The 15,000-nt window shown below is 50.4% G+C and overlaps 1 protein-coding gene across 5 annotated transcripts in view; it reads right to left on the bottom strand.

Annotated features, from left to right (window-relative positions):
• Nucleotides 1-15,000, bottom strand: part of LOC146516080 (uncharacterized) — a 53,167-nt gene that overhangs the window by 8,279 nt on the left and 29,888 nt on the right. For all 5 annotated transcript variants that reach the window (XM_085162001.1, XM_085162000.1, XM_085161999.1 and 2 more), the window contains exons 7-10: nt 14,590-14,742; nt 5,616-5,740; nt 5,156-5,494; nt 812-878 (exon numbers count right to left, since the gene is read on the bottom strand). In XM_085162001.1, the coding sequence (XP_085018127.1) occupies nt 812-878; nt 5,156-5,494; nt 5,616-5,740; nt 14,590-14,742 (684 nt within the window). The remainder of the gene's footprint in view (nt 1-811; nt 879-5,155; nt 5,495-5,615; nt 5,741-14,589; nt 14,743-15,000) is intronic.

The raw sequence follows: 15,000 nt of genomic DNA on the forward strand, positions 1-15,000 counted from the left end.
AGCTATCCGGGTGTTCCTGATCTACTCTCAGGCGCACGCAGCAGCATCAGTATTTAGGACACTGTGGTTATTTCCAGTGACCTGAATGTTTGTGCGACTCCTAAACGGGAACAGCGTGGAGGCGTGTCCTCGCTGCCACGAGGCGGCCGTGAGCTCCACGAGTCCTCCTTACAGACGCGGCATCAAACTAAAATCTGTATCTAATAAATACTAAACAGTATTAGTGTAATACACCTAACGCAATAATCGACCGCCATGACGGTGACCTCCAAAAACGAACCGACACGTCACATCGTGCAGTACAGGAACCATCCACACACACACACACTGTGTTTTTATATCTCTGTGGGGACATCTAAGTGACATAATGCTTTCCATAACCATAACTGTAACCTGACACTAAAACCTTCAACCTTGCGGGGACCTGTCCCTATGATTGTTGTCGGTCCCCACACAGATATATAAACAAACACACAGTTCAGTGCCATTTAATCCATTAAACTTCTGCAGATCTGAAACTTCTTTGTATTATTTACACTCGTGTGACTCCTACGAGCTCCCCGCCGCTCTGGTGGATCCATGGAGAACGCCTCCTGAGAACACAGGTGCAGCGAGCACCTGACGGACGTGTTGACAGGTTACAGCCTGCGTGGAAGCGTCTCTTTTCTTCCTAAGAGCGAGCAGCAGCTGCACCGACGTTACAGCTTTGAATGGCAGTTGTCCCGTCCTTGATAGGATTCGTACGAGTGTGTGTTGTATGCAAATGGACGGGACAGAGGGAGAAGGACGTGAGAAGGCCGGACGTTCTTACCCAGCTCGTCCCGGAGGTTGGCCAGCTCCTGCGACAGCTCCTTCTTCTGCTTCAGGGTCTCCTCACGCTGCAGAGAGAAGAAGATCGACATGAGCAGACAGGAAACACTCAGCTGTGCAGCGCTGCTCACAAACACCGAAGACAGCAGCTGGGCTCAGACGGGCAGGATGTCGTTCACTGTGAGCGTGTGCAGAAGCGATCCACAACAATATTAAACTACAGATCGTTGTCACGCATGTGAAGGACGCCGCGGGCTGCCTTATCGCCAAAGCACAGAGCGCCTGCAGCATCACCTCATGAGGAAACAGCTACCAAACACCTTCACAGCAGCGCGAGGTCGGACGCGAGGCTCGAGTCGATTTTATGGTTCGTGTTTTGATGCAACTCTGATTTAACTCGACAAATATTTCTATTAATAAACACGTGAATGGAAGGAGTGGCTCAGGAATCCTCTTTTGTTTCCTGTCGACGGGCTCAGGCTGTTCCTGCTTCCACCATCGTTTCTTTCCACACTCTGATCGTTTTTGTCCCAAGAAGGGAAATAAAAGTTAAAGACGGCCTGAAGTCTCACATCCCTGCTGCGCACACACACACACACACACACACACACACACACACACACACACACACACACACACACACACACTTTAGTGAGCGTGCTGAGGCTGAATGATGCAGCAGCAGGACGTCTGCAGCTGTGCTGTAAACACATAAAGACCATCTGCTGCATGCGTGTCAGCGACGTGAAGAAACCGAGCCGGCGAAGAACAAACTCAGACGTCGCGTTTCTAAACGATCCAGCTGACAGCAGCAGACGACTCGAGGACGATGAGGCGCCCGCTCGCTTTCCAACCGGCTCTGACAGCGCAGCGACCAGCTCAGCTGTGGAAACAAACACACACCTTGCGTTTCTTCTTGCGGCGATGAGAGGGGATCCTGTCCGGTTTGGCGTGGGCTCTGCTGAGCTCGCCGTGGGCTCTGCTCGGCTCGCCGTGAGCTCTGCTCTCCGCCGCCCCCATCTCTCAGTAACCACAGACGCCCTCATACAAAGCTCCACGCTGCTCTCCGTCCGGCGTCCTTCCTCTCCCTCTGTCACAAACTACTACAGAGGAAACTCTGTCCTCCCCCGCTGCTCCTCCCACACTCTACCTGTCCACAGACCTCCTCCCCCCTCCATCTGTTTCTCCTCCTCCCGTCTGATGGAGGAATGCGAGTTATTTCTGCACCGCCCTCCTCTTTTCATATCTTATCTGCCTTTCTCTCCTGCTCTATCAGTCGTTAACTCACCGGACCGGAGCGTCGGCGTTGAAATCACGCCTCTTTGTCTTCAGCTTCACATTTTTCCTCCGTGTAAACTTTACGTTTATCTGGGAGTTTCCCACAGAGCTGGGACATATTTTAAAAACCACGAAGCTCTAAAAAGACTTTAATTAGTCCAGTTTCAGTGGCTATAAAACCGAGAAACCAGCTTTGATCAGCTCTTCTGGTTTTTACAGCAGCCAACATGAAACGTCGGGAGGTTTAGCACAGACTGTATAAAAAGATGGCAACATGAAAATGCCTTAAACCTGCGCTGCCAGCAGGGGGCGACTCTGTGCTTTAAGCCTCACTGAAGTTTGTAGCCTCAGTCTGATCTGTTGTCATAGAGACGCCGTGTGACAGCCATGACATCTTTTATATACAGTCTGTCTAACACAGACGCTTCCTCCCGGCGTCACAATAAAAGCCCATCGCACCATGTGACCGAACGAGGATTTTAAAAACTAATATTTTGATATTTTAAAATATGATTTATGAGATAAAAACACAATAAAAATCTGTCAAAAGCAGCGACGCAAAAGAAGCTTCTAACAGACAGCCATGACATCTTTTATATACAGTCTATGTCTAACACAGACGCTTCCTCCCGGCGTCACAATAAAAGCCCATCGCACCATGTGACCGAACGAGGATTTTAAAAACTAATATTTTGATATTTTAGAGATAAAAACACAATAAAAATCTGTCAAACAGCAGCGACGCAAAAGAAGCTTCTAACAGACGGCCATGACATCTTTTATATACAGTCTGTGTCTTTTAGATTAGACCCCATAAACAAACGCTTCCTCCTGCCGTCACAATAAAAGCCCATCGCACCATGTGACCGAACGAGGATTTTAAAAACTAATATTTTGATATTTTAAAATATGATTTATGAGATAAAAACACAATAAAAATCTGTCAAACAGCAGCGACGCAAAAGAAGCTTCTAACAGTTAGTTAGACTCCGCCCCCTCGGCTTTAGTTTGGAGTCTAGCTTTGTTTACCGTCAGTAACCGTGGATGGCGTGCTTTCACACATGCTTTTCCAGTGCAGCTCAAACGGCTCCGCCTCCACCCGCGGCGTGTGTGGAGGGGGGGGGGGGGGGGGGGGGGCTTGGCGTTAAGTGCTCTGTTTATATTCAGCAGTCACCTTTCAAGTGTGCAGGCAGATAAGATCGTGGCGGTGTTCATGCTTCAGATAACAAACACAAATCACACAGCTCCAGGGCTGCTCCTCCTCCCCCTCCACCCATGACTCCCCCTTTCACCAGCACCTCCCGTCTAATCAACATCCCAGGCAGAAAGGCTCCGAGGGCCCGGAGGAGTTTATGCTCCAGCACAAAAGTCTGATGGGTTATGTGAGCGCGTTCGTGTGCTGATAACAGCTTTTATGAGACTCCAGGACAACAACAGCTTAACTTTAAACTTCAGGACAGCTGTGCTTCATCCAGCTCAGGCTCTCAGTGCAACAATCAGTAAAGTTAGAAATGTGCAGGCGAGGAAAACAAGCCGGAGCTGCGAGCGCCGCTGAACCCCCCCCCGGGTGTCTAATTAAAGCATCAGTGCTCGGCCCCCGAACACAACACAGCCGCACAGAGAAGAACAACAAAGGTTCAAACACAGAGTCATGACAGCGAGCAGAGACATGAAGGCCTCTGCAGGCTGCGCTCTGCAAACACAGTGTTTACTGAACACGCCGTCCACATCCTGGACTCTGACGGACGCATCCTGGAGCTGGTCTGAGCCAATCAGCAGCCTTCATCCTCGCAGACACTCCCATAATCCTTCAGGGTGAAGACTTTAACACGAACACAGACTTTTGCACCGTTTATGTAAAAGTTTCGTGCATCAGCATCCACCAACATCAAAGCGTAACAGGAAGTAATGGTTAAAAGGTGTGGGCGTGGCTTCTGTGGGTGGATGACAGGACGGCTGAAACCATGTTGGACGTCACCTGTGAGCGCTGAGCGGCAGGAGACGAGGATCGCTGAGACTCAGAGGCGACACTGAAATGTTTAATAACCGTCTTCAGCGTGTCTGCGTTCAGGGGTCGAATCAGTGACATCACTGCTGCACGCATCTCAAACTGGAATCATTCAGTCATGATCAGATTTTTATTGGCCGACACGCCGACTCTCAATCCTCTGAGGTTTGCATGCTTGGACGTGTGATCGGGACCGAAGGAAGTTCAGCATCCATACCTCAGACTGCCAGAGGAGCCTCGCATGTACGCAAGCACTGCACTTACAACACACACACACACACACACACACACACACACACGTCCATCAGCAGCAGCGTGTGAGCAGGATCTTTCCGTTGCATCATGTGCTGTTCTTAATGGCAGCCGGGCGTGGCGAGTCTCTCCCCGCTGCCGCCTTCTAAAAAACAGCCATTGCTCCGCCCCTCCTCCTCCTCTGCACCTTAAATATCAGCAGGGCGACGTCACTGCCGAGTGACGCTGTAATTACAGGATGGGTCGTTCACCTCGCCACGCTGCTCTCACATGTGCAAACACATCCACGCAGCAGGACACGCCCCCATCACACGAGACGCTAAAGCCCCCTCCTGACCTGAAACGCTTATGCGCAGCTTCTCTTCTCAAAGAGCCGTTTGTCTACACGCCAACGCGTCCGTCACCTGTGTGACACCTGCATGCAAAGATTCCTGTGGTGCCTCATAACAAAATCACAGCCTCGCTTCAGCCGAGCTGCAGTTAACAAATCAAAGAGAGCGCACATTTAAAAGACGCCATCAGACTTTCAAACGACATCACCACCAGTAACATGTGACAGGAAACAAGTCCTCTCCTTTTAAAGCCCCCTTTGTTCTGAGTGGACGGCTTCCAGAAGCCTGACGAGGGGCAGCAGTTCCTGCAGCGTCCAGCAGAGGCAGCAGTGAGTCAAACTGTTTGGTCTGTGAGGACCACGCCTCCTCTGCTACGCTGTACGGGGATAAACTGCTTCATAACTGATGCGTGTGTGTTTGTTGAGGTGTAACCCGACCAGCAGGGGGCGACACTGCTGTGTAAGTGCAGCAGTACCTCAGTGAAGAGATGCTGGATGACTGTAGCCAGAGCCTCCACCCTTCTGTTCCCCTGCACGAGCAGCTTCCTCAGCTGAACGATGGCATGGTTCTTCTTCTCCGCCTGCTCTTTGCTGTGGTTCTGTTTGATCGTCCCGTCCGACGCCGCCGCGCCTCCATGGCTGCCAGCTTTGGACGCACCCTGAAGGCGAGACCCGGCTCTGGCGCCGGATCGTGGCCCGGTTCTCGCTTTCAAACCGAGAGTGGAGGGTCCGGCGGTTCCTGACGTGGCAGCGTTGGTGGCAGGCACTGGAGGAACTGGTGCCACTGGTGCGTTAGCATTCACGTCGTCTGGTATCTACACAAACAGGAGGAAACAGCGAGATTACAAACACGCTAACAACACGTTCGCTGGTTCTAGAGTCAAACGCAGCTCCGCCCCTCATCGTGTGAGAGGACGCTGCTCGTGTCACACGTACCAGGTCGGGCGGCGGCAGCTGCAGGTTCTGGTTGTTTCCTCCGGTGGACGCTGCCGTCTGCGAGCTGCTGCCGGTGTGTGATGGCGTTTTCCCCGGCGCCTCCCGCGACTTGTTGTTTTTATCCACTGCAAGAGAGCGACGACCTCTTAGTGTGCGGGCGGCGGGCGCGACATTCAGCATGGTGTCCACACACACGGACGCACAAACACGGCTCGCACTCAAGTTACACACACAGCAGGCTGACGACAATCACACACAGAAACACACACGCCCTGCTGAAACCAATGCATCATGGGAGTGTGTGTGTGTGTGTGTGTGTGTGTGTGTGTGTGGATGCATTAAGGGCTGCATTACGAGACCAAAGCTATTAGAGCGATCGACACTCGTCTCCTCTCAGCGCTCGCTCTCCTCCCTCTGACTGCAGCTTCTGTGCGAGATGCTGGAAGCCGACGAGTCCTGAGAGGTCACGGCGAGATGCCCAAAGCCTCGCCACTATTCAGTGAGCGACCAGCCGACAGGTGTTTTCTGTAGCGGCTCGTCTGAACATCTGGATCTCTCACACGTCAAACTTTGAAAGCCCGTCAGGTCTGAGCTGCAGCTCTGAGGACAGCACTTCCTTATAGATGCTGCCCCCTGGTGGCAGCCTCTGAGCAGGGCATCGCTAAAGTCAGCTGGAAGTCACCAGAACAGATCCAGATTCAATCTCAGACTCCGGCGAGTTGTTTCAGCTCCGCCTCATAGCGGAGGCGAGCACACCTCAGCTCCTGTTTTTCAGCGTTGGCGGAGCAGAAGGTTTCATCCAGGGGTCCCCAATCCCAGTCCACAAGGGCCGGTGTCCTGCAGGTTTTAGATCTCACCCTGGGTCAACACACCTGAATCACATGATTAGTTCATTACCAGCCTCTGGAGAACTTCAGGACATGTCGAGAAGGTCATTTATCCATTTAAATCAGCTGTTGGATCAAGGACACGTCTAAACCCTGCAGGGCCCTCGTGGACTGGGATTGGGGACCCCTGGATTAATCGCTGTGTGCAGTCACATCTGTTTCACTGACACAGATGTTTATGCTACAGGTAACCTCAGGTGGAACTGTGCCACCTCCACAAACCATCGCCTACCGACCAATCAATCGATCTAACGCCGAGGTCACAGAGTCCGAGGCCGTCTGAATCTTTGCCTTTCAATAAAAATAAAAATATATAAATTATTAAGAGAGACTTGATTTTTTTCTCTGAGCTGTAAGAACTTTAAAGCAACGGCAGTACTCTGAAACGATTAATAACGTAAAACAGCTGCAGAGTGAGGCGAGTCGGCTGTAAATGGTCTGTATTTGTGCTTTACACAATCACAGGAACATGACCACACGAGGATGAACTCACACACACATACACACACACACACACACACACACACACGCACACACACGCACACACACGCACACACACGCACACACAGTGTGTTTAGCCTCTCCTCAGTTTAAACAGTGCAGTATATAATCGAGTGTTTTTCTACAGCAACTGCAGATGCTGCAGCGTAACAGGACACACTGATGCACCATCCTGCAGACATTCCTGATGACTTTGCTGTGTCATGTGGCTCGTGTGTGGTGAACCTGTGCGAGTGCTGCGTGAGGGGTTTGTACCTGGAGTGTGCTGCATGCAGAGCTGCTGAGCCCAGACTGAGAGAGAAACCACACAGTTAGCATGCACATCACAGACAGCACAGCGACGAGCTCTGCTGAGCCACGAGAATCCGCTGCAAACACGCAGCGAACAAATGCACTTTCTGCACCTCGAACTCAATCTGAGTGTCTGAAATGCTGCGACGCTGTGAGCTGTAGAAGCTTACAGTCGAGCATCACGTCAGTCTCATCATCTGGAGTCTCGTGAGCCTCAGCAGGGCTGTGTGTGCGTTTATGAAGAACATCAGTCAGAGAAGCAGGGATGAAGCTCAGGAGCAGGAATAAGAGGGATGTGTGGGAGGAGCCGAGGCTTCGGGCCAACAGTCGTCTTCACTCTGAAGTAATCAGAGTAATTAGAGTAATCAGAGTACAGCGCTGACAGTCAAAGTCCCTGCATGTGCCCTCTGCAGAGTCTAATTATCAGCAGCTCACAGACTAAAGAGCAGATCTGCTCCATCTTTAATGAGCCGCCTCAACTGAGCATGTGCGGGACGACGAAGGATACCAACTGCAACAGTCCTTATTCTGATGTAATCAGATTACTCAGAGGCAAAAACACCAGGTGCTGAGAGGTTGAACTCTGTGAAGGAAACCAACAAGTGCACGCACACCTGTTACCATGGAAACAACCGTGCAGAGCGTGTCACGTGGTGCACGCGTCCACCATCTGATATATTTACATCCAAATTAGACCATCTGGTTTCCTAGCAACAACTTTCATATTTGTCCGACTCCATCGCCCCGAGGATATAAAAGCAGGCTGATGACATCATCGCGTGCGCGCGCACACACACGCGTGTTAAATATTATATCTGGTTATTCCCGCTCATTCGGAAGGTCAGCTCAGTCCTGCAGCTCCACAGAGCTGAGGAGGAGGAGGAGACTGTCAAAGCACCTCTTCATCACACACTCCCACCCTCTGCTTAGCCAGAGGAGTCTGTCAGAGATACATCAAATGCTCCAGGAGGTCGTCTCACCCCACAGACAGCAGCTATTTTCACCTGAGTGTAACAATCAGTAAATCATTAATAATAATTTATTAAAGAATAATTTATTAATAATTTATTAAAGAATAATTTATTAAATAATAATTTATTGAATAATAATTTATTGAATAATAACTTATTAAATAATAACTTAATAATAATTTATTAAATAATAATTTATTAAATAATAATTTATTGAATAATAATTTATTGAATAATAATTTATTAAATAATAACAATAATAATTTATTAAAGAATAATTTATTAAAGAATAATTTATTAATAATGATTTCAGGTTTCATCGTTTTTCTTTTCATCTCATAACAGAAACACAACAATTAACGTTTCAAATCAAACTGCACGCCTGAGTCCCAGCAGACTCTTCATCGGCCGCTTGTGTGACGCGGCCTGATACGAGCCTGACAGCATCCTCTCACGTCCTCATCTGCCGCCACATCTGGGAAAACAGCGTCCTCCGCATCGGATTAAAGCTCACACGAGCGGCCAGCCTCAGCTGAACCGCTGTGCGGCGTGCACGGGCGCGCGCTCGCTGACTACAGCCTGCACTGACCTACATTTTTGGGGCAGAGCAGCAGGGAAGTGGGTCTGTGGAGCTCAGACTGAAAACACGCTGCAGCCAAACACGTGCCGCGAGCTCAGATGAATAGTCAGAGAGGCGGAGCCAAATATTTACAGAAGGACATGAACATGGGCCAAACTGCACGATCCACATTAACGCCCACAATCAGAGAGGATGAGGATTAATGACTCACCGAGCCAAAGCACACAGACGAGTACGCAGAGGAAGGAACCCGCAACAAGCCGCTGCAGAAACGTGCGCCAGCTTCTTCACACCGAGCAAAAACAACCAACCAGGGCTCAGCCCTCCTGAGCCTGAGTGGACCGGCCCACAGGTGATGTGAAATAATCACATCCTAACATAAAAACTGCTCCTTCACACCAAACAACCCAGGAAACATCTCCAACGAGCTAGCTGCTCTCAAACCGCTGATAATGGGCTCTGATATTTAGAACTAGCTGCTTTGAGCTGGTTTGCACACACCCACGGTAACCATGGTAACCACCGTAACCCCCCCATAAAAAAAGCCTATTGTCAGACTTAAACTAAATGTGCCTGAATTCTACGCAGGACCACAGAAACACATGCAGGAGATGGACCAACCACTGCCTCCTCACCACCAGGGGGCGCCACAGGCCCCACCGTTACTCATCCAATCCCAAAGAGGATCCAACTAGAATTAAACCCGCGACCTTTCACCTTCTAAAAAGGGAGGTGAAAACTCATCAGGTCAACTGAGGTCACCGAGCAAAGAAGCTGGGAACTGTTCCCAAACCACAGGAGTCGCCCCCTGCTGGACACGACAAACAACCTCTTTGGTTCAGCAATAAAATATCCACATCTGGAGGTGGAAGCTGTGCATTTGGCACATTATTCCTAAGATGCACATTACTGCAGCACCTCCACGCTCACCTCCACCCAGCTGGAGTTCTCCACTGATTGCACCGAACACTGTGCAGCTGCACCACAGCTGCACATCTGGACATTTTTAGGGCTAACAGCTCATCCAACAAAGTCTTCCTGGTGTTTTTTGGCTTTGTGCATGTTTAAAGTTTGTGCATGTGACGCATCAGAGGCTGAAGCAGCTTCACTGTCGCGTTCACGTATTCAGCTTCTCTCGTGGTCAGTCGCGGTGCAGAGCTGAACGACACTGAGCGCTGCTAGCATGAATGCTGACGGTTACTCACAGCATCATCAGGGACTTTTGCTTTTATGCAGCATGAACTTGAAAAGCTCCCTGCTGCACGGACACACAGACCGTGTCAGCGTGCAGCTCCTCTTCAGAAAAGGAGGCGCATTAAGAGGCGCATGCTGCAGCACAAACACATTCAGCCTTTTAATGGCCGAATAAGTAAAAGCCAGATGCGTCCTGGGCTATTTCGGGTTTGTGTGTGAATCACGTGGCCGTGCCCCGTCAGGCGTGGGTTAAAAGGAGCCACGGCTATTCATCACGCCATGCCGCAGCGCTGGAACTGAAAGCCCCGCACGCACAGCCGTGTGCGACTGCAGCTGCACGCCGAGCTGAAAGCCCCCACAGGAGGAGACACGGAGGCAACAATGGCTGCCGACGCCGTGCAGGAACACAGGAGGGGCTGAGGAGGGTGGAGGAGGGGGTGGAGTGGCCTTTGAGGCTGATCTCATCACACGAGTAGAGATTAAAAAGCCCAAAGAAACGGCAAAGAGCAGAGCTTCACACAAAGACAGGAGGAGGAGGGGGGGGGGGGGGGTTTGAAGATGAGTTTTATTTTGAAAGGCAAATAGTTACAGAGATGGGGCTTTTATTTTGGGTGGCTGCAGGATTAAAGCAGCTCATTAGCTCCTCTGTTTGGGTGTGGTGGCCCCACCCTGCCATGTGCATCTGTGGTGGATGAAGGAAGGTGTGCGGAGCACATGGAGCTAACGGGGTGAAGCTGCTGATGGAGGATGAACGGGTGGATGTGGGGAGGACACGGGGACGGAGACTGATCCAGACCTGCGTGGAAGACCACGGTGTTCTTCCTGCATCCCGACAGCAGCTGGAGGTTTCGGAAAAGTCCTTTAGCCGTCAGCTTCACGTGGAAGTTGGACAGCGACAGTCTGGGAGACCACAGCATGGTTCGGTGCGAGGCGTCTGTCGGACTCACGGTCCAGTTCTCCTCGTCTCGACGTGTCCTGAGCGGCAGGTCACACTGACCCACTTCTTCTTCAGCGGACGGGAGGCGTGAGAAGGAACTCCTCCTTTTCTTTAAATTTCAAAAACAAAAAATCCTCCAAAGACAGAATCTGGTTACTGCTGCTGGGATTCGTAGCCTGCATCTGCGTGAAAGCCACGAGGAAAAACAAGACGCCGCATTTTAAAAACAGATCCTGCGCTCAGTCCAGGGACGAGGACGCACGCTAAGCCGCCATCCGGCCTTCATCAAAGCCACAGAGCCGCCGCCGCGACACGAAAACATGAAATAAAAGGAGCGAAGCAGAGCGGCTCCTGCACCGCAGCCAGCACGGGAAGAAAATGGCGCCAAAAATAGCAGCGAGCTTCACCGTTGCCGAGGTCACGGTGAATCAACCACGGATGGAGAGAGAGAGAGAAACGGGCGAGATACTCGTGCATGTGTATCAGAGAGAGAGAGTGATGATTACTCCTCTGCTGCTAAACACACGGCGATGCCCCCCCATCACCACAGAGGCACACAAACAAAGACAAGCATCCACACACACACACACACACACACAGGGGGAGGAGTCAACGGGTCTGAATAATCCCTCGCTCCCTCCTCCCTCATGACTCCTCTGGTCTCTGTCGTTTCACACATGAACCTCGTCGAGGTCAGACGTGATGACAGAAGAAACACTGTGGAGACCACACACACACACACACACACACACACACACACACACACACACACACACACACACACACACACACACACACACACACACACACACACACACACACACACACACACACACACACGCGCGTGTATTTATATCCTTGTGGGGACATCTCATTGACATCATGCCTCTTACCCGAACCATAACCATAACTGTAACCCTGACAATAAAACCACATTTTGAGTCTCAAAAATGCCTTCAATGCTGTGGGGACCAGGATTTTGGTTAGGGCTGCCACGTTTAGTCGACTATCAAAATCGTCGACGACTGATTTAATAGTCGACGCGTCGTTTGAAGCTTTGTAAGATCACAAAAGACGCAGGAATAAGTAGTAGGATTTAAGAGTGTAATAACGGACTGAAACAGAAGATGGCAGCACTGCATGTACAAGGATGCCAGCTGCCATTAAACCCCGAAGAAGAAGAAGCTGTGTCCCAGAATTCATAGCGCAGCCCAGCTCAGCTTCCAACAATGGCGGCAGCTAGTTAGTTTTAATATTACTCTTATTATTCTTTCTGGGTCACAAAATAAACGTTTAACATATTTTCAGGCGAGAATGTAGCTGTGTAAACCTCAAATATCTGCTCAGTTTATCAAGACACCACATATTTTCAAAAGCGCTCCGACGTTTTCGGAGACGTCTGTTAGCCACTAGCTCGATAGCTAGCCGGGGGCTAGGCTAACTAGAGCCGTGAGAACACCGGACTCCTGGCTAATCGTTTTCAAACCCACCGCCGTCTTTCGCTACTCAGGTTAAACATGATATATAAGTCACTTAGATAACTTAAAAATGTTATTGTTTGGCTTTTTTTAGTATTTTATTTGTTCCTGAGTAAATCGGTTTGGCTGAGATTAAAGTTATAGTTTTTACACAGCTGAATAAACGTCAAGCAGACAGCTGATTATCAGAAGTGTGAGATACTTGAGAATTTACTCCGGTGTCCTGTTATATTTTAGATAGCAAGGAGTTTATTAAACTTCACCGAAACAATCTGCAAATTTCATTAAAATTTAATAAACTATCACCTTGTCTTTATTTTTAGTTAGCACAGACCTTAAACACTTAAAGCTGTAAGCTAATGATAGTTATATAAGAGCAGATGCTGCTGGTGCAATAAGCTGTATGTTTTACTTTCAATGGATGATGATCTGATTAGTCGACTAATCGCAAAAATAATCGGTGACTAGTCGACTATCAAAATAATCGTTTGTGGCAGCCCTAATTTTGGTCCCCACAAAGATGTTAATAACCGTCCACACACACACAGCGCCATATTGGCGCCTTTCAGACACTTTGTGAAAAGGCGTCTTTGTTTTAGCCAAATCTGTCTGAGCGTTTCCTAAACGACTGAAAGAAGCTGAAGATGTGAAGAACGTGACGGAGAACTTGAACATCAGGAACAAAGAAGACACGACACACTTCTGAATGTCAGCAGCTGAATCATCAGACCGCCGTTTGTCCTTTGCTCCTGTGAGCGCACTCAGAACCTGGAGCTGGGTTAAACTGTGCTGACGCTCTGACTCAGGTTAGTGAGGAAACTCTCAGGTCCCCACAAAAACCACCGACGCTGAAAACAAAAACCAAGCAGCCATGTTCCCGAGAGCCTGTCTGCTCATTATCGAATCCACTTTTATTTAGTTTGCATCCAAGTGTGGACGCCGCCATCAGCTGACAGACAGCTGAGGTCAGTGGATATTTAACAGATCCTGACACACAGCTGTGAACTTTCTCCAACATCTGGTTTGCCTCCACTGACACAGATTACAGGACGTCCAGCTCCTAAAAATCACACCTGTGCACATTTTCACAGGCATGTTTGATAGATTTCATCTTTGTGCAGAGTCAGTGTGCAACATGTGGCTCATTTACAGACTTCAGACCAGCCATGAAACCTTACAGCCCAGTTACAGTGTGTGTGTGTGTGTGTGTGTGTGTGTCAGAATCAATGTCCACATCCACTGGAGACAAAACGAGCAGAAAGCCACAGAGAGCTTTAAAGGCCCACGCTGCTAACCGCTGTCGCCTGAGGACGGCTGTGGCGAGCGTCAATGAGAGAGGTATGAATCAAATGCATGTGTGGCCCTTATGAAGTGTGTGTGTGTGTGTGTGTGTGTGTGTGTGTGGTAATCAAGCCATCGTGGGGCTGATAGTGCGTCTCTGAGTAAGCGGCGCCCCACAGGCCCAGAGAGACTTCCAGGCCGGCCACAGAGGGAGGCAGCCCGGCGCCCGGGCCCAGACGAGAGCCGCCACATGCAGGGGGAGGAGAGCAGCTCGCTGCTGACGCCAGAGTCACGGGCGATGGTTTAAGACGTGATTCTGATGCTGCGTGATGCTAAACGTGGAACGTCGGCCTGCCGGAGCTCGACGGACATCAACTCACAGAGTGAGCGAACGGGTTTGAGCTGGGAGGCCGCAGACGATTAACCAGAGTGTCCGTGTGCATGCATGTGTGTGTGTGCATGTGTGTGTGCATGTGTGTGTGCAAGTGTCAGATTTCATGCAGTTATGTCAGACCGCCGCCTCCTGCACCATCAACCCGGCGACGCTCGTCATTATTGGGTCGCTCGTGTGACTGATGCAAACCTGTGACTCGCTTCAGCTGCAGGAATGAGAAAGCAGATGTTGAGCAGCAAACATCTGCTCATGATCACACTGATGCAACAGACTGTATAAAGTCGATGGCAGCACTGATCAGACTCAGCCACGCTGTGTGTGATGGCGTGCTCTCAGCTGCCCTCACAGCTTTACTAAGCAGCACTACTCATGCTAAGCACCCCTTAGAGCCGACTCGCTGTGATCCACACCCCGCCAGCCGCTCGCACACAAACACAGGAAGTCAGATGGCCTCTCGTACCTGCACCGTTCAGCCGGCTGACCCTCGCCGAGCCGCTGCGCTGTAACGGGGACTGCACCGCCTGCTTCGTGAGCCCCTGACCGGCGGCGGGGCTTGACTTCGTGGGCGCCGTCTTCGCTGTGTTCTGGTTGGTGATCGTCGGAGGCTTCAGACCTGCGGAGAGGACACAGGAGTCAAAACCCATTTCCTGTTCCTGCGGAGGCGTTTCATCGCCCACAGCTGTGAAGACGAGCGAACGGGCTCGAGGTTTCAGCTCTGAGCAGCGTGCAGAGCGTCCGACACAGATGCTGACCACACGGTGTCATGTGTTTCTGCAACAGTTAACACGTCAGCGCGACTTTGTGTTCTTATTGTTTATGTTTGTGCTGCAGTCATGTGACCAGTCTGTCTGCAAACCCTGCAGCTCTGAGA

The sequence above is a fragment of the Neolamprologus multifasciatus genome, chromosome 6 (genome assembly GCF_963576455.1).
Source record: "Neolamprologus multifasciatus chromosome 6, fNeoMul1.2, whole genome shotgun sequence".
Classification (NCBI taxonomy): Eukaryota; Metazoa; Chordata; class Actinopteri; order Cichliformes; family Cichlidae; genus Neolamprologus; species Neolamprologus multifasciatus.